This window comes from Scleropages formosus, chromosome 9 (genome assembly GCF_900964775.1).
Source record: "Scleropages formosus chromosome 9, fSclFor1.1, whole genome shotgun sequence".
Taxonomy (NCBI): domain Eukaryota; kingdom Metazoa; phylum Chordata; class Actinopteri; order Osteoglossiformes; family Osteoglossidae; genus Scleropages; species Scleropages formosus.
The window spans coordinates 12183413-12202776 of record NC_041814.1 but is presented as its reverse complement, the minus strand read 5'-3'; the positions used below and the strand labels follow the sequence as shown (position 1 = coordinate 12202776).

The 19364-nt window shown below is 40.6% G+C and overlaps 1 protein-coding gene across 1 annotated transcript in view; it reads left to right on the top strand.

Moving 5' to 3' along the window:
• Positions 1 to 16432, top strand: part of LOC114911274 (collagen alpha-1(XXIV) chain-like) — an 83078-nt gene extending 66646 nt beyond the window's left edge. Inside the window, exons 37-61 of the mRNA XM_029254820.1 lie at positions 826 to 879; positions 1021 to 1128; positions 2334 to 2387; positions 2727 to 2834; positions 4619 to 4672; positions 5395 to 5448; positions 5553 to 5609; positions 6263 to 6316; positions 6885 to 6938; positions 7078 to 7131; positions 8656 to 8709; positions 9608 to 9715; positions 9971 to 10078; positions 10433 to 10540; positions 12331 to 12384; positions 12491 to 12553; positions 12649 to 12702; positions 12998 to 13033; positions 13559 to 13594; positions 13931 to 13957; positions 14419 to 14484; positions 14772 to 14940; positions 15067 to 15176; positions 15621 to 15836; positions 15944 to 16432. Coding sequence (XP_029110653.1) covers positions 826 to 879; positions 1021 to 1128; positions 2334 to 2387; positions 2727 to 2834; positions 4619 to 4672; positions 5395 to 5448; positions 5553 to 5609; positions 6263 to 6316; positions 6885 to 6938; positions 7078 to 7131; positions 8656 to 8709; positions 9608 to 9715; positions 9971 to 10078; positions 10433 to 10540; positions 12331 to 12384; positions 12491 to 12553; positions 12649 to 12702; positions 12998 to 13033; positions 13559 to 13594; positions 13931 to 13957; positions 14419 to 14484; positions 14772 to 14940; positions 15067 to 15176; positions 15621 to 15836; positions 15944 to 16093 — 2010 coding nt within the window. The 3' untranslated portion in view covers positions 16094 to 16432. The remainder of the gene's footprint in view (positions 1 to 825; positions 880 to 1020; positions 1129 to 2333; positions 2388 to 2726; positions 2835 to 4618; positions 4673 to 5394; positions 5449 to 5552; positions 5610 to 6262; positions 6317 to 6884; positions 6939 to 7077; positions 7132 to 8655; positions 8710 to 9607; positions 9716 to 9970; positions 10079 to 10432; positions 10541 to 12330; positions 12385 to 12490; positions 12554 to 12648; positions 12703 to 12997; positions 13034 to 13558; positions 13595 to 13930; positions 13958 to 14418; positions 14485 to 14771; positions 14941 to 15066; positions 15177 to 15620; positions 15837 to 15943) is intronic.
• The last annotated feature ends 2932 nt before the right edge of the window (positions 16433 to 19364 follow it).

Here is a 19364-nt window from a genome sequence, read left to right as displayed (position 1 = left end):
AGTGATGAACATCGGTGCATCCAGTGGATAGTAATAAACTAGGTTTACTTAAGAATCACATGTCTACAGTCATTTCTCTTTCTTTTAATGTAATGCACAAATTGTATTTTTGCTGAAATGTATGTCACTTTGGAGAAAAGCATCTGCTAAATGAATAAAGGTCAATGTAAAAAGACAATAATCACACATAAGTGTCACCCTTGTAAAGAAATCCTTCTACGACTCCCCATCTTCATGCGGGTTTCCTCCTGGTGCTCCAGCTTCCGCCCACAGTCCAAATACATATATTAGGTGAACTGGTGACTCTTCCCTGTGTGTGTGTGTGTGTGTGTGTGTGTGTGTGTGTGCATGTGTATTAATGGGTGAATGACTGTAAAGAGTTTGATGCAGTGTATTTAACACTGCAAGTCACCTTGAATAAAAGTGTCAGCAGCGTACTAGGGAACAGTCACAAAAATTCTTTTTGAGAAAAACATCTGCTAAATGAATAAATATAAATGTCTTGGATTGTTAAGATGTTGAGAGATGTATGAAATCCAAATTCACTTCTCATTAATGTGATGAAATACCTCATGAGTCGAATGAGCCTTTCTCGGGGTATGGCTGTATATAACTTATGTTTCTATACATACATTTAAAACCTAAAGTAATTTTTGTGTCACTTTAATTGTGGTCAGGTTTTTTTAGGCACTATTAGAAACCATTTCTACAACGTTTTTTACCCGTGTAATTCACCCAGCAGCTAAGAACTCGCGCTAATATATCAGTCCACTTATAAAGTATTAGTAAAGTGTGTGCACAGAATGTAAATAATCTGTTTTCTAGGGTCCGCCTGGACCAGTGGGTGAAGATGGTGCTCAAGGAAAGGATGGACCTAAGGTGAATCCTTAAAACCGATTTCCTGTTTTCTGTTTATAACAAAAAAGTGGTGTTTTGAACATTTGTTATCATAGCTGCAAGTACTTATATACACTTCTGCACAGTAACAATCAATCAGTGTTAACTGTCCGATGCCTCCAGGGGAAATCAGGAGACCGTGGGCCTATGGGAGAACAAGGGGACAAAGGGGATATGGGAGACCCAGGGCTTCCTGGAATTCCTGGGGAACCTGGAAAACGTGGCTTCCCAGTGAGTATCTCAGAGAGATGGCTTGAGACTTCCAAGGAAAACTTGCCAGATATTAAGAGAAGCCCTTAGACCAACAATCGCACACTAAGCTGAAAAAGCCTGAAGGGGGCAGCCGTCCTTCTAGACGATGACAATGATGCCTCAGAGCAGTTATGCAGATAAATTCTGGGTTGAACATTACATCAGCCCCAAGTAAGGCCACACTTATTTTTACAGTATTCACTGAGGAGTAGGGAATTCAAGCCCATGATCTTAGCCCTGGATCTCAAGTAATGTCTCTTGAGACTATTGAGTCTATTAAGTTGTTTTTTGTATAGTTTTAGCTATGGATTTTTTTCCCATAACTCTTATTTTTTACATGTATTGTATAAGCTCCAGCGGGGGGCGCGGTGGCGCAGTGGGTTGGACCACAGTCCTGCTCTCCCGTGGGTCTGGGGTTCGAGTCCCGCTTGGGGTGCCTTGCGGCGGACTGGCGTCCCGTCCTGGGTGTGTCCCCTTCCCCCTCCGGCCTTACGCCCTGTGTTACCGGGTAGGCTCCGGTTCCCCGTGACCCCGTAAGGGACAAGCGGTTCTGAAAATGTGTGTGTGTGTGTATAAGCTCCAGCGGGGGGCGCGGTGGCGCAGTGGGTTGGACCACAGTCCTGCTCTCCCGTGGGTCTGGGGTTCGAGTCCCGCTTGGGGTGCCTTGCGACGGACTGGCGTCCCGTCCTGGGTGTGTCCCCTCCCCCTCCGGCCTTACGCCCTGTGTTACCGGGTAGGCTCCGGTTCCCCGTGACCCCGTAAGGGCCAAGCGGTTCTGAAAATGTGTGTGTGTGTATAAGCTCCCTGTAGATGAGGGGGCACCAGAACTTATGGAAACTGAGCAAGAACTGACAAGTTTCAAGTCGGGCACTAATTCTTGCCTTAAGTGGAGAATAATTATGATGTGATGCAAAAAATAAAAGTGGAAAAATATTGGTGAAATTATTCACTTCATTGGCTAAACCCCTGAATTGATTTTTTTTCCTGCTCAGTCTGTTCATCCATCTTTATAGCTTTATTTTAATTTCAGATGCTGGAGGTGGATGTGATTAAGATATATGCAATTAGTTAAATTAAATGAGCTTGCCTTCAACATGTTTGATGTGTTTTTTCATATTATTTGCCAGGGCTGTACATGCCTTAGCACATAAATTAAATATGTGAATTCTCATGTCCTAAATTAGGGTCCAGAAGGAAAACAAGGACCTCCAGGTAACCGTGGCCGTCATGGGAAGAAGGTAACTTTGGTTTTTAGTTTCTGAGACAGCATTAGTAAAGCTCCTAAGTCTATAAAATATGTCTGTTCTTCACCAGTATGTGTCACTACATAACTTTTTATTACAAGAATTTTAATGTTTATCACAAACTGAAAATACTGTTTAATACTTATAGACCTCCCCTCCTGTTAATTATTCAGAGTGACTCACAACTTTTCACCCAATTATATGGATGGACATTTTTGTATGAGCAATTAATGAAAAATATCTTACTCAAGTGTGCAATCTCAATATTGTGTTGAAACAGCGACCTTGACCCTTGACACTTATGCTTAACGCTCATGTCACCTGCTACCTCAGGGTGACAAAGGGCTGACAGGATATGCTGGTGAGATCGGAGCTCGCGGTGATGCAGGACACCCTGGTGAAAAGGGACCAAAAGGTACAAGAGGAACCAGAGGACCTCTTGTGAGTGTCTGCTTCTTCTCACTTGAGTTGTATGAGATACCAAGTAGAAAAAGGCACGAACAGTATAAATAAGACTATTAATGCTATTCCTGACATTCGACTTCGTAGATTCTATACTCTTCCTAGTGTAGATGGCAGAAAAATGAAGTTGTAAAGCTGAAATTTAATGCTTTTTTAATCAAATGACCCGGGATTATTTTACTATGCTTTATCATGCTTTTATCATAATCCATTTATTATTTTAAGCTTTCATAATCATTGGAAGTCTTATCCGTTCACTAATAACTGTACAAAAGTAGATAATTACATAATGCGTTTAAATCAGACCTAATATAAGTAGGATTTTACTGTTTAAGTTTAAACATAGTTCTTTATATACATTAAAGCATAGGCAGGGTAATAGCTGACTCAAGTCTGTATCTCCCAACATACTGAAGTCATAACCCAATCTTGCAATTCTTTTAAACATTGAGGGTCCTCGTATATCTCAAAACACAATGTAAATAGTTTCTAGTCTAGTCCTCTCTGTCACCTTCCTGCTTCTGCCATTCATCCCCTACAAACAATCCAGAATGCTTTTGCATGAGTTGTGTTTGACCTGCCAAAGCATTTCCATGTACCTCTCCTCTTCATCTTGCTCCAATGGCTTCCTGTGGCTACCATTATGTAGAGGATATACAGGAAGTGGTGAGGAAATGCAATGCAGATTTTTTGAGGATTTTGTTTCATGGTGTGAATTAAATCATCTCCAGCATAACATCAGCAAGGCAAAAGAGCTGATGGTTGACTTTGGCCACTTTAAAGAGCCTTTGTGCCTGGTAACCATCACCTCCTACATATACTTGGAGGTGCATTTCAACAGCAAACTGGACTAATCACACAGAATGAATTCACTGTGTAAGAAAGGACAGAGCAGGCTCTACTTTCTCAGAAGGCATAGGTCCTTTAATGTATGTAACAAAATTCTCCACATGTCCTACTAAGCTGTAGTAGCCAGCATCATCTCTCTCAACATCTACCCTGGTGAGACCTGTAAATTCAACAAAAAAAAAAAATAAAAAATCAGTTTCTGACATATGTCTGACCCAGCTTGATGGCGCTTCAGTTCATTTTCTTTGGGTATAACTGTGTTACCTCATATGTTATGTGCACCTTGCTGTTACATATTGTGTATTAAGATGTTGTGTTTGTGAATTTCCCTGCAGGGATTAATAAAATAACTATCCTATCCCATCCTAGCCTGAAAAACCCTAGCTACAGCCTAGAAGAGTCAAAACATTATTTGCCTATTATATAAGGTCTTTTAAGTTATCTTTAGATTTTTTTTCTTTTTTTTTGTAAACAGTTTCAACTGTTTTCTAATCTGAAAACTGAAAAAATGATTCATGGATGTTTATTAGACTTGGAGTTGTTTTAGCTGTAATTGCTGCTCTGCTTTAATGATTTAGTGCATATTTGCATTTGGAATCATTTTAAGCTGACATATGATTCCAAGTGAGACCCAACAAATGTGCTATATATGATTTTATAGTACAAAGACAAAGCAAACCATACCAGTGACAGCTATAGATATTAAACCGGGGAAGACTCTGGAGGAAAAAGAGAAGCCAATGTAAATGAAAACACAAATTTATTCCAATACAGGAAAAGGCAATTTCCTTCAAAAGTTTATTTTTGAGAGAGTACGGACATGGAAATGTTCTTTCTTTATTTTATATCATGCTTGTTCCACAGGTTATGTTTTTGCATAAACATTTATGCTTCAATCTGTATATTGTCTTCAGGGCCAATTAGGTGTGATGGGTCCTGAGGGGCAGCCAGGTATCATGGGATATACGGTAAGTTTGCTTTGTGTATAGCAGCCAGTACATATGCATCTGGGCACTAAGCTATACTAGGGAATCCACCAGTCCATGCCCAAGAAATCATTTCTATTCAACTGTGTAGTGCCAGTCTAAGCGGTATGTGATACCTAAGATATTGCCATGTTTGGTCTTTAACAGATCTGTTTTGGAGATGTACCATAATGTGCACAATATTTATGTGCATGCAGCAGCTGGACTTAAATTTTTTCTCTCTGTTTGAAAATCATTTTATATACAGTAAATTCAACCCAGTTTTCACGCTGGTCTTGAAAGCATATCATGTTCAGTCAATGTATATTTGTGTTTTGGTCCTTGAATATGGCTACAGAGAATGTGTACAGGAACAGTTAATGCACAAGCAAGGCCTGTGGCTTATTTTTAAAACACAAACATAACTTTTTCAGTGTTACTGCCTGGAAAGTGGGCAAAACAAGAAAAGACAAGCAATCAGATTATGGCAAGTTATTATAGAAGTTATTTGACTATGCCATATTTATTTGCATCGTAAAAATCCAAGACACATCACACATAACATTGATACATCATAAGACATTCTCACTGACCATTCCTGGCTGATTTTCCCTTCTCTTCAAATCTGCCCAGGATTTTAGTAAAGGTTGCCAAGGAAGGGGTGTAGGTAGGAATGTATCTGTAACTACAATACGCTGATAAGGGCAGGGATGTTCTCTTTACAGGGTCACATAGGCAATCCAGGGTCCATGGGACCACCTGGCCCCAAAGGTGAAAAGGTAACCTGAGCATGGATCATTTACTTGAGTTCATTTAGGCTTATAGAATAAATATTCCCGTTCAATGTTATGGTAAGTGTTAATGAAGATATTGATATTCTCAGGGTTACCCAGGAGAAGATAACAAAACACCTGGACCACCCGGGCCCTTAGGTGAACCAGTAGGTCTTGCATTCTTTAAACTTTCCAGTACTAACTAAGTTGATCCTGAGGCCAGTTTGAGACAAAGGCAGTTTTTGTCGCTTCATGAACCAGAATTATTTCTCACTGGATATTAAAATTATGAAGAAAATCTGCTTTACTCAGTGAAGTGGAACAACTGCCCAGTGGTGTTTCCTTGAAATGATACAAATGAGGTTCTGTAGATGAATGCCGAGAGTGAAAAAATCTTTGTGAGGACACTGACACTGTAAGAGAGATTTATGATTGTATTTCATTATGAAGTTTAGACAGAAGACCTGAAGGTCAACCTTTCCATCATAAACCTGTTTGTTTTCTGTTATTGGTCCTTTTGGAGTTAATGCTATAAATTTGTCTGAGAAATTCACATTGAAAAATGTTGCGATGTTAGTGCGACGATGTAGCTTTATCTTTATTAGTTTTTGAGTCAGTCGCAATGGTCCAGAGCGAAACCCAGGAGGTACAAGATGTAAGACAAAGTATTACCTAGATGGGACATCTATTCATAAATGTGCAACACATTAAATCACAATAAAGAAGGTCCACAGAGAAGAAAATTGATAGCATTTGGCCCTTCCTCGTGTGTGCTTTTGACAACTCCATTGTCACAGTGATGTTCTTTCTGCTTTGGCAGGGTCCTGCTGGTGAACAAGGAGAGCGGGGAGAGCCGGGGGATGGGGGCTATCAGGTAAAATGAGTCTCACCTGCCACTTACGGTTTACTTCCACAACTGAAAAGCTCCATATCCCACGTGTAAAAAATAAAAAGGACCACACAGGTGATTGTCATATTTTTCATGTTTTTTGGCTTATAACTCTTGCGTGACTTGGCACTAAGAGCCATTGAAAGACCCCACACACTACCCCCCCCTCCACTACCACCCTGATTCCAGTGAGTGAATTTGAAAGGTTCATATCAGATAAAAGAGGTGCTGGATAATAAGGACAGATGCATATCGATTGCATTTACACCGTCCAAAATGGTATCGCTGTACAATTCTTATTTGAAATGTTTGGCATTGTTGGCATTTGCTTGAAAGAAATGGAGAGAACTTGAAAGAGATTCAGAATGTGATCCTGATTTCCATTTCTTTTATATCTACCCAAAAGAGATCAGTAAAGCTGCACAGCTATTGTGCTAAATAACCGTTTATTTTTAACCCATTTCACATGATAGAATCAACGGCACTGCCGTGTCCTCATTAGCAATATTATGTTATGTTAATAGTATTTACCTCTATTTGGTGTTTGTTGCAGGGTCATATTGGCATCGCTGGCCCTAGAGGTCTTATTGGACAGCAAGGACCACCGGTGAGGCTTTGTTGATTTGAAAACTGTTGCAATAACTGCATGCTGTATCGTACATCCTGTCATTCTCAGCAGTAATCCTGTTTGTAAAAAATATTCCAGTTTCAGTTAAGGTGTGTGGTGTCTGCTGTCTGTAATGCAGGGAAATCCTGGGGAACCTGGTGAGCAAGGACCCAAAGGAGAGAAGGGAAATCAGGTGCGAGGATGAACCTAGAGGCAGCTGTTGCTCAACATGCTTTCTATTCCTCCAGTGTAAACTTGGAGCAAAACCCTGCAGATTGATCTGTTCCAGCTGAATTCCTCAATAGGCATCTATCACTGTCAGCCAGATAATCCCAGATATCCCTTTTTGGATGTAGTTACTTGCCTTTCAGTACCGTGGGTGAGCACATGTTTAGCCAAGACTTTTAAATACAGGTCTTGGTTCATAGATGGCCGTGCTGGAATTAAACTGTCACATTAAGCCTTGTCTTCTTTTGTAATTGTTTTGCATGAGAACATTGTTTATTCAGTTGGGCTTTGTTTCCTTTTAATAGCTTTGTCTTGAGGTGCTGTGTGAACAGCAGAACTACTGTAAGAAATGTATTGAATTTATGCAGTGAGCCAGAGTAATGCAGCATTTTTTTTTTGGCAAAAGAAAATAGTTCTGTGCTTCGCCACCCACACTGACATTAATTGGGTGGCATGTTTTTTTTTTCTTTTTTTGTCTGTGGAACATTTCTTTTTTTAAATCCCAGGCATTTTGAAAATGATTATGTGAGCCTGACTAATTCTAGTTTTCATGTTTTTGTTTTCAGATCTTATGAATAAGTAAATATGATCCAACTTATTAGAGCAGCAATGAATAGAAAGTGAAAAGTGTATAAAGCCAATCAAAATAATTTCCATTGAATACTTTCAGTGTGTAAAAATTTTAATATGACCCAAGGCATGTTTTGAGCAACGTGATATTCATTTATTTTTGGCTGTAAACATTTCATGGCATAATAAAAGGGTAATTTGAACTGTCCCTGCAGTGAATGAAAGAGTAGGTGTTTTATTAGCTATATTTTGGCAACTGGCAGCACTTTTTACCTCTGTATATTGTTATGAAAAAAGTAATATTCAAAAATGTGTCTTTTCATGATTAGAAAGTTGTAACACTGATAAAAAAAAAAATCATAGTAATATGGAACAAGGATTAAATATTGTGTGTGTGTATATATATATATATATATAGAGAGAGAGAGAGAGAGAGAGAGAGAGGAAGAATTCAGTTCACTGAAACAAAGAGAATTAGTTTTTCAGTTAGTCCCAATGGTCTAGAGCGAAACCCAGGAGGTACAGGATGTAAGACAGAGGATTACCTGGATGGGACATCCTGTCAAAAGGCACTCATACACAGTCACACACAGAAGCATGCTAAGAGCAATTTTGATTTATCATTTCACTTGAAAAACATGTCTTTGATTGTGGGAGAAAACCCACAAAAATACTAAATACTTTCTGGCCAAATCAGATTGTAGTATTACAGCACAAGAGCCACAGAAAAGTGTATTCTCTATAATGGAAAGAATTAAAGAAGGGCATTTTTGCAGTAGATCTGGTCGAATGAGAGATTGCGTTTCACCTTGCAAATTCCCCATATTCCTATGCAAATAAAGACTGTTTATTATTGCTCGAAAGCCAATATTCTGCTTGAAGCTTCTGTTAAGCATTGCATATTTTATTTTTTTTCAAGGGGCTAAGAGGAAAGAAGGGAGCCAAAGGTCCTGCAGGCAGTGTGGGTGAAGAAGTGAGTAAGACCAGAGTTTCTCACATTTAGCTGACACTTTTCTTCAAAGTGACTTACATGTGAAGGTTACAGTTATTACAGGCTTACAAATATTTACCAATTTATACAGCTAGGTACTTTTAGTGGAGTAATTTTAGGGTAAGTACCTTGCTCAAGGGAAGGGGGGCGCGGTGGCACAGTGGGTTGGACCACGGTCCTGCTCTCTGGTGGGTCTGGGGTTCGAGTCCTGCTTGGGGTGCCTTGCGACAGACTGGCGTCCTGTCCTGGGTGTGTCCCCTCCCCTTCCGGCCTTACACCCTGTGTTACCGGGTGGGCTCCGGTTCCCCGTGGCCCTGTATGGGACAAGCGGTTCTGAAAATGTGTGTGTGTGTGTGTGTGTGTACCTTGCTCAAGGATACTGCAACTGGAGGTGGGAAATGAAGCCTTCAACTTTTGGGTTAAAAGGCAGCTGCTCCAACCACTACGCTACCAGCTGTCCCTGAAAACTGTTCTCTTCAAAAAAGAGCCAGCTGTTCTTTTTACACAGATCAAGGGCTTGTGTCACTCATACAAAGACCCAGTTGCAGGAATAGTAGAAGGCTGGATCTTACTAAATCAAACAATTTGTGACTGTCAATCAATGATTCTATATAGAATAAGAACAGCAGATACTTATTTGTTACAGCATGGAATGTATTGTACCTGTAATATGTTTTTATCTGGACCTTTGATAGGACTGAAAGGTTTTGCTTTATTTCCTGCTATAAATGTATAAACACACTTTATCAATGACAATTTGGTATGCCCTAGTTTTCCAGATGTTTTGCAGAGTAGAATTACACAAAAACAAAGTGGAGTAATTACAATAGCAGTGCAACTGTGTGTCTGAGCAATCATGCATGGTTATATTGATTTCCAGGGAGCCTTGGGCCTACCTGGACCAAGAGGCATAGCGGGTTACCCAGGACCTGATGGTCCTCCTGGGCTTCCCGGGTTACCAGGGCTGCCTGGAAAAAGTGGAGATGTGGTAGGCATTTATCCTGGCTTCATTTGCCTTTGTAAACTCAGCCCAACTCTAATAATGGGGAACATCACTCACCTCTGAGTAACTGCCCTGGAAATCTTTTTTAAGTCTGTGGTAAATCTCTATATTTACATTTACATGTATTCATTTAGCAGACGCTTTTCACCAATCAACTTGCGTCTCAAAAAACTATTACAACAGTGCAGATATTGCAAACTAAGGATAATCTCTTGGGTGATGCGTTGTGTTGCTTCACAGGGTCAGCACGGCACTGTTGGTATTGAGGGGAAGGCAGGCCTTCCTGGACCCCGAGGTGAACCCGGACTTCCTGGCGTGACTGGAGAAAGGGGGCCCCCAGGTCAAAAGGTAATTTTTTTTATGGGCACTGGAACTACCATACCTTAAACCAGTGTATAGTGTACTGCTATTTTTTTTGGCAAGCAATTCTTTGCAGTGAAATGGTCCATGTCAGAAATAGTTCAGCACTGTCATTGTACAATAAACATGAAGATGAAGATTAAGATTCTGACCTCTCCCATGTTATATTTTGTTCCATTTTGCTTTCATGTATTCTCATATTTCAGCTAAATATTTTGGTCAAGGCCTATGGAGGTAACCACAAGAAGCTGCTCATATTCCTACATATTCCAAAGATTCAAGGTGCTGTTAGTAACAGAAATGATCACCAGTGCAGTTATTATTGGTTATGTCTTTTTTCAGGGTGAACCTGGGCTGCCAGGGGAAAGAGGACCTCCAGGAAACAAGGGCTTAGAGGGCGTGCAGGCAGACCAGGGCAGGAAAGGAGATGTTGGGAGTAAAGGACAGCCAGTAAGTTTTGGTTAGGAAAAAAGCTTTGTATAAACATAAGTAAGTGTCTCTGAATTCCTCTGGTTTTATTTTCCATAAAATCCACTGGAACTGTGGTTTAGTGTGACTTTCAAGTCAGACATATTTTCAGTGTTTATATCCAAAGTTTATCCTGTTGACAAATCTCAGTATTTTCAGGTTAAGTACCTTGCCTAAGGGTGCATTAGGGTATCTCTTAGAACTGTCAACCTTTAATCCATGTCCTTAATCATTATGCTACTTACTATCTCAGTACAGTAGACTTTCTCCACGGTGTTACTTCCTCCAGAAGTAGCTGAATTAGAGTGACAGAGGATCTGGGTGGAATAGAAGAGGAGGATACATTACTGTCAAGGGTGTCTATTAGGGCATGCTTCAGGAACCGCATTCAGATAGTCTATTTTCTTACATAACTTTATTAACATGGAGCCTCCCTAATGGTCCATTTCTAAGTTGAATCCAGCAGGTTCAATCTGGTAGCAGAGTTTGACTAAATACAATGAGCAAAAAATAGGACAGGATAAACATGGACTCCTTTGAAATGTGATGCTGGAGGAAACTTTTAAGCATACCCTGTACTGCCAAGAAACTTAAAAATTTTCATCAAATCAGGCCGGTACTCTTGTTAGAAACATAAATTATGAGACCAAGTTCATTGAACCTTGAGCACATGGTTTCAAGATCAGGCTTTCTCTAAAAGCCTGTACTTCTAAAAATTTAAAATAAAAAGAAGTATCCAGGTGGATGGAGTCGGTCATTCTGCCACTGGGCACCCTTCTTTCAACACAAGTGAAAGACAGAAGTTTCTGGAGCCACTATGTTTATGTGGTCGCCAGGAGTCGACATCAACTCAATGGCACTTAACATCAACAGCAACAATGCCACATTATGTAATCATCTTTGTTGCTGAGGTGTTGATTTAGCTTTAAAATTTTATTGTGTTTTAATGAGCTAGTCAGGGCCAGAAATGTAGATCATTATTTGCCTTTAGTGAAAAATATTCTATTAATGACTTTTTTCATTCTTTAGTTTTACGACTGTATTGTTAAAGCCAAAACGTATATAAAAGTGACTCTCTGAAATCATTATCCACATTGAGTCTCGGAATGGTGGTCTCGACTATGGCATTGTTGACTTTGGGTCAGTTCTGATATGAAATGTTGCTGCTGTGAAAACCTGAATTACAGGGCTAGAGATGGAAGTGGTGAATGTCTATAAATCTGAGTGAGTTACAATATCAACATATCAAATGAAGATCATATAACAGCATAGCATCTGCTTGTTTTGCAGAGTGAAAGACATTGGCAGTGATGTTGTGGATTTTAGTTTGTTATATCATAAACATCCATGAACCAGTTCTTAAAAATGTCTGCATTCTAGGTTTATGCTACCTCACATCTTGTGTGTCTGGAATAGGCTCTGCACCTCTGGATTGGAAAAGCAGTGACTTATAATGAACAAATAAACATGGCATTGAAAGACGAGCTAGAACTCATGTTTTTAACAAATATTTTAAAATAAATTAGTATTATGGTTGTCAGGTATAAAGAAAACTTTATTTTTTATTTTAAATAACTTTAGGTAATGTTTTTCCATCTAGGAGCACTTTATTTTTTCTATAGAAATAATAATTATATATTAGCCCTATTAATTTATTGACTCTTCCCTCTCGCACATGCATAGTACAATAAACATGAGGTCATATATAAGATGCAATTGTTGATTTAAACATATATTAATAACAGATTTATTAACCACTTTTCTTTCACCAGGGAGAATCAGGGGACCTAGGTTTCCGTGGTTTACAAGGATTTCCAGGCCCAAAGGTTAGTAAAAGTTGCTCTGGGTACCTGAAGTGTTATCAGCAATCGTCTGCTATCATCAGGACTTCCAGTCAGAACAAGTGACCAGTACTTTCTTTACTGAAAACAGGGTCCAGATGGGGATATAGGTTTTACTGGTACACCTGGTCCTAGAGGTCCTGCTGGTATTGTGGTAAGATCATGTATAAAACAAATATCATTCATATAAATTTGCATTCAGGCTATCAGTTTGTGTTATATTCCCCCATCTCTATCCCTCTATTGCAGGGAAGCACCGGACCCGCTGGTCCAGTTGGCATGATTGGGCCAGTGGGAAAGCCTGTAGGTTTCCACATTCTCAGGTTTTTTTAATCACTAAGTTAAATGATCTGTGACAAAATGCTGTTTTGTGTTCAGTTTGTTCCTGTCAAATTAAGACAGTTATATTTATCGTTATTCTGCGAAAACATGTTACTTGTCCTGTTGTTCATCAATTATGCGTACTTCTCAATAAGTCATACTAGGAACAAATCATTATTTGATTGCTTGGTTCTTTCTGCATGAGTGTAAGATAAATATTTGAATACATGCATTTAGTACAAAGATGGGGATAAACAGTATCTTTGTTCTTTTACAGGGACCCAGAGGCAGAAAAGGAAGCCATGGAGAAATGGTGAAAAATTTTTCTTTTTAGTTAAATGTCTGATGCAATTATTTGCTTCTTGGTAGTTTTAATGCAGCTTCACTGAAGCTGTTGCTTAACCATAAACCATATGAAGTGTAATTTCATAGTTACTCTTGCATGGCAGATACACTGGTATCACCTGAAAGCACTTGAAGTTGTGCTTTTTGTTTAAGTTCCAAACAAGCTTTGACTGACGTAGCTTTCTGGAGCACAGCAGTAGAGCTCATTCTCAGACTTGATCCAGCAACCTTTTGTTTACAAATCCTTGTTTAATATATCCGATGGGGTTCTAATATCTTGCTGCAAGAGAAAAACAGCACTGTTACTATTATATAAACATCTGTGACTGCATTGAATATACCACATCTGAAATTCAGAAATGTGGATAAATAGTCCTCCAAAATCACATCTTTCCCATTATACCTTTCCTGTTAAAAGTTATCTTTTATGCTCGCCAAATTATGCAATCATTGGAGTCGTTCATAATGGGCCTCTTTTCTGTGTTGCCTGCAGGGACCGCAGGGACCTCGGGGGAGTCCAGGACCTCCAGTTAGTATACACACATACAGAGAGAAAGAGATTTTACCTACAGTATATATACACATACTTGTATACATATATACTGCATATATATGTATGTATATTATATATATGTACACACACATTTTCTGAACCGCTTGTCCCATAGGGGGTCGCGGGGAACCGGAGCAGGTCCAACCCACTGCGCCCCCTCTTTATTATATATATATATATATATATACAAGTGTTTTGTTGAAAACAAAGTATCTTTACCTTCTTACATAATTGCTGGTTTCCACATATATTGTGATGTCCCTTTGGTGCTGGTCCCACATGTCGGTATGTGTCTTTTTTGTTTCCCCTCAGGGTCCTCCCGGAGCTTCAGGTCCTGTGGTAAGTTGTCACATAAATATGCTAAGAGGTCCATTGCCTGCTCATGACTTTGCTGTCTACTAAATACTAGAAGTTCAGCTCCAGAAGCGGAGAGTAACAGATTCTTAAAATGTCATCGGGTTTGTCAAAGACAGGCTTGGTAAATTTGCTGGCTTTGCATCCGAGACCTGCACTGAGCAAGTGTGTAAACACATCCTTAGAATATTTTGGTTCCTTTATGTTTAGTGGCCCATTCATTCTGGATTGAAGTTTCACAAAATAAATAATTAAAATAATTAATAAATAATTTCAGTAGGAAAGCTCTTTATAGGTAAAGGTGTCTTACCTGAGAATTCCGCTTCTGTGTGTCATTCCCCTTCCATGTATGTCTGTTCATGTTAACCCTGTCCTGTGTCTGTCTACATGACTATTTGTGCTCCACAGAAGAAAATAATAAAGATAATGTACATATTCCTGCACAGAAACAAATGGATCTTAATACAGCTATTCAAGCCTTGATTGAGTCCAACTCTGCATTGCATATGGAGGTAAATATTCTATTTATGTCAAAATAGCTTTAAATGTCTCCCCTCAGTTGCTGTGTGTTTGCATTACGCTGGTTTGCGTGTGTTTTACTGTAAAAATGTCATTAATCACTGGGCAATGTGGGAATTCAGGTCTGACTGAGGGGGGTACAGTGCTCACATTTGCAAGGTATGAATTTGTGGTAATGGCTGGGGCACTGTTTACTTTGTGATCTCTGCTGGATCCTGACGTTCTCTGTGCACTGTGCTGGGTTTCACGGGCCGCGTGGACAACTAATGCAACGGCGCAGAGTTACCAGAACACGGAGGTGACATTGACGGATCTCAGCACCGAAGTCCTTAAAACTCTGCGCTACCTGAGTGGTCTGATCGAAAGCATGAAGAAACCTCTGGGAACCCGCAACAACCCTGCCCGATTCTGCAGGGATCTGCTCGACTGCCAGCAACCCTTGTCAGATGGTGAGAGCAGCACCGTCCACCTTTTTTTCCCGCTGGAACTGGATCTTCCTGACGTGTTGAAGACTTCGGAGAAGAGACTGTCTAAATGGAAGCTTAACTCTTATTATTGTTTTTGGGCTTATGTAGGATGGTTCTGGATCGATCCCAACCTCGGATGTCCGTCGGATGCCATCGAGGTCTTCTGTAATTTTACTGCTGGTGGACAAACATGTGTCCACCCGGTAGCCGCCAACAAGGTATGCATCTCCTGTCAGACACTCAAGCACCTTTTAGTGTGAAGTTCCCAGAGAGATGTTTTAATAGCCACATTTCCACTGAATTGTCATAATAGCTCCTTATTTATACCAGCCCTCCGCAACATAAATGACTGGAATATTAAAGTAACTCTTCATGCTCAACATGTGCTTCTTTTTTTGTTTTTGCTCTTAAAACTTTTTAGCAGCTACCTAGTTTTTTCATTTTCCTGTGATGAAAATATATTATTAATTGTTGGCACCCTGTCAACACTTTTTACAAGCCTTGAGAGTAATAGTGACAGTTTTTCAGCTGCTAAGTTAATGAGAAACAGGAGGTAGCTGGAGCTCATGATACAGAAGTTTCACCAACTAACGTCCAATGTGGTATTTAGGGCTGTGTCACTGTACTGCGTCTGCACTGTCTTACCCGCGATCCTTCCATAGATGGAGTTTGGCATCGGGAAAGTTCAGATGAAGTTTCTTCACTTGCTGAGCACGGAGGCGACGCAAAGCGTCACAGTCCACTCTCCGAGTGCTCCGGGGCCGAGCGCCACACGTGCGGGAAGCCAGCCGTCCGATCTGCGCTTTAAGGGGTGGAACGGACAGACTTTTGACGCAAACACATTACTTGAAACACGTGTGCTACTAGACAACTGCGAGGTAATAACAATGTGTTGGTCGTATTGCAAAATTCAGGAAGCGTCCACCACCGTGCCTCATGTTGCACACCTTGAGTTCTGTTGAAATTGTGCCTTTTCTCCATTCAGACCGAAGACGGCCACTGGCACCAGTCACGCTTCTTGTTCCGAACTCAGGACAGCCACCAGCTCCCCGTAGTGGACTTGAGGGAGCCCGCTGGCATCCACCTGGACCTACAGCAGCGCCGTCTTGAGGTGGGACCAGTCTGCTTTGTGTGAGGCCACCACCACCCCCACCTCGCTCGCTGCGGTCCCGTTCGGTGGAGAGACGCTCTTTGAGTCATTTTCTGGAACGCACCCACAGGATGGTCACCAGCAGAGCCCCATGGAGACAGCTGCGGACCGTAGTGATGTGAAAGAATAGTGTCACTAGAGGGTTCAAGGCCCACTCTTAAAGGGGCAGCACAAAAATATATACCAGTATGCATCAAAGTGTGTCAGTCTGAAAAGCGAATGTTTTATTTTGCAGTGTTCTCAGCGAAATGCTCCCAGAACTCAGGGAGAAGCGAGTCTTCTCCTACCCAGCAGACTATTGCGGTCAGCCGGACATTGTAGGCTCAAACCCGTGAGCACTATCCACTATCTACACGAATACTCACGAGTGCAGTAGCTGGTGGATATTATTATTTCAGTTTTCATACATATATTTTTGTATTATGTCCACAAGTGACATATACATCGAATCAGATGGTGCTCTACCTCCACAAGGTTTTGCCTTCAGCCTTACTTAAGGTGCTTGTATTTAAGGTTTTATTTCACGTTGTATGTACTGGTTACATCAAGAACTGGTCTACTATTCTTAATGGAATTTAGGTCACTTAGTTCACATACTTTATTTATATGGCCTTTATGTTAACAAATCACGTCACATTTCCTTTCCACATTTATATGGAAGGTCGCTTCCAGTGGCAATTCAGTCATGGTGCTGCAGTAGTTAATCCATGAGTTATAGTTTTCCTGTGTATATTTTGACATATAAGATTAAATATTTATATCATTTTTACTTTAAATACCGTGCCTTAATAAATTATACTGTTTCTTGAGATTTATGTGCCCCTCTGGAATTTAGCTAGAACTATTTATGTGTAATGTTGGTTTCTGTGTACACACATATATGTGACTGTACAGTGTGCTCTGTGTGTACACACACACTTAAATTTCTAAATGTTTCTTATTTGCTTTATATTATAGGCTAATGGAAGCCATAACCAGAAAATATTAAATACAGTATCATTTGATTCCACGCAAATGTCACTTCCAAGTGTAACTACAAAGCTGCGCTGGAGAATAAAGTGAATAATAGATTATGTAAATATGAAATGTGCTGAAATAAAATAAACATTTTGGAATGTTTACAGTATTATATAAGTCATTAATGTTCAGCTATATGAAAAGATTAGCGATCAAGTACTTTTTGGTTTTGGTATAAATCAGTTTAACAGTTTATCAAATCTCATTAAATGAAGACACTTAAAACACTGTTGGTTTAACTATTGTATGATAATTATTATGTTGGTTCATCCATACCACCATCCTACCTTCTTTTAATAAACAATAATCATTTCTTGGGTTATTTCCCAGTTCCTAACCATTGCCATGAGTTCTACAGAGAAGACTTGGGTCTCTGCTATATGTATGTCTACTAATCATCTGTGCTGAAGCTGTCCAGGGAACAAGAGAAGCTCTGGTGCTAGGTCACAAATTAGAATTGCACAGGGAAAACACCTAACTGCTTTCAAACCTTTCATAACATAATCCCGGGAACTTTGTGAGGACGAGGAGTCTTACCGTGCAAATCTGTCCTTCTGTTAAATGCTGCCACCTTGACCACTGTCAGGGTTTAATTGAAATAACTATGTAGACTCATTTACTGGTCCGTCACCATGGAGACAGATGCCTCTTCTCTCTAACTCTGAGGGCGTTTGCACACACTGTTCAGCAGGGGGCGCTGGCCACCAATTAGGGGGCTTTAATTACAAGCGACATCTTGAATAAGTTCACCCCTTAGAATAACTAACTAAAATGACTGGGGACAGGATTTAAAAACAGTAGTATTTTTCTCTCTTGTAAAGTTTTTGTGCGCTTTACATATTAATGTGCTTGCATTTTTTTTTTAACTTTTTTCTGCAGTTATTCATATAAACCGCACACACACACGCACACACACACACACACACACACACACACACACACACACACACACACACACACATTTTCAGAACCGCTCATCCCATACGGGGTGACAGGGAACCGGAGCCTACCCGATAACACAGGGCGTAAGGCCGGAGCGGGAGGGGACACACCCAGGACGGGACGCCAGTCCGTTGCAAGGCACCCCAAGCAGGACTCAAACCCCAGACCCACCAGAGAAGAAGACCATGGTCCAACCCACTGCGCCACCGCACCTCATATAAACCATTTTACATTTATTTATTTAGCAGATGCTTTTCTCCAAAGCAACTTCCAATGAACTCTATGTAGTGTTATGAGCCCACACACCTTTTTCACCACAGTGACTTACACTGCTAGATACACTACTTACAAAGGGTCACTCATCCATCCATCAGTGGAACATACTCTCCCTGTCACTCTCACACAATGTGTGAACCTGAACAGCATGTCTTTGGACTGTGGGAGGAAACCAGAGCACCTAAAGGAACCCCACACAGACACAGGGAGAACATGCAAACTCCACAGAGACTGAGCAGGGATCAAACCCACATCCTCTCACACCACCCAGGTGCTGTGAGACTGCAGCACTACTCCCTGTGCCACCATGCCACCCATTTTAAGGTTTTGCCTGAGTATTCAGTTTCTTATGAAATTTGTCATTTTTTACAAGGTCTCAAATATTTTTCATGAGAAAGTGTAAAAAGCTGTCTCCATGTTAGCTGTCCACTAACATGAACAGTTGCTTTTCGATTTGCCGCACGACGTCTCGCCAAAGTCACGTCCTGCCAGGCTGCAGGCACTCCGAAGAGCTATACAAACAAAGGGTCCGCTGCCAAACCTTTAACACAAATGCAAAAAGCAGATTGATGTGCTCATCTGTTTATTACTTCAGGCTTATTGGAAAAGAAATCAGCATGTCAGACAATGCAGGGGATTCGAGTTACGTGGGAAACGGGGGCTTTCTGCTAGCGAGCGCCAAGCGTTAGCGTTAGCGTTCTAGTCAGGCCGCGCATTCGTTTTTCTCTCTCTTTCCAAGCTCCGTTCACCTGCGTTTGTAGAGTCGAGTGAGTGAACTCCTGACAGGGTTCAGTCTTCACCATACTTCACCGGAAAGTATTTGTGTTTTCTGTCTGTCTGTCAAGTTTGAACTGTGACAAACACCAAGTTATCTGACGTAAGAACACAGAAACAACGCGGGCCCGTGTTGCCGCTGATAGACAAGAAAAGTTACCTTCATCAGAAAACTGTAGGACTCTGCTATGTGTTTTACTCAGTGATGTCAAGCGCAGGGGTCCACAGATGTTGCTGCTTTTCCACA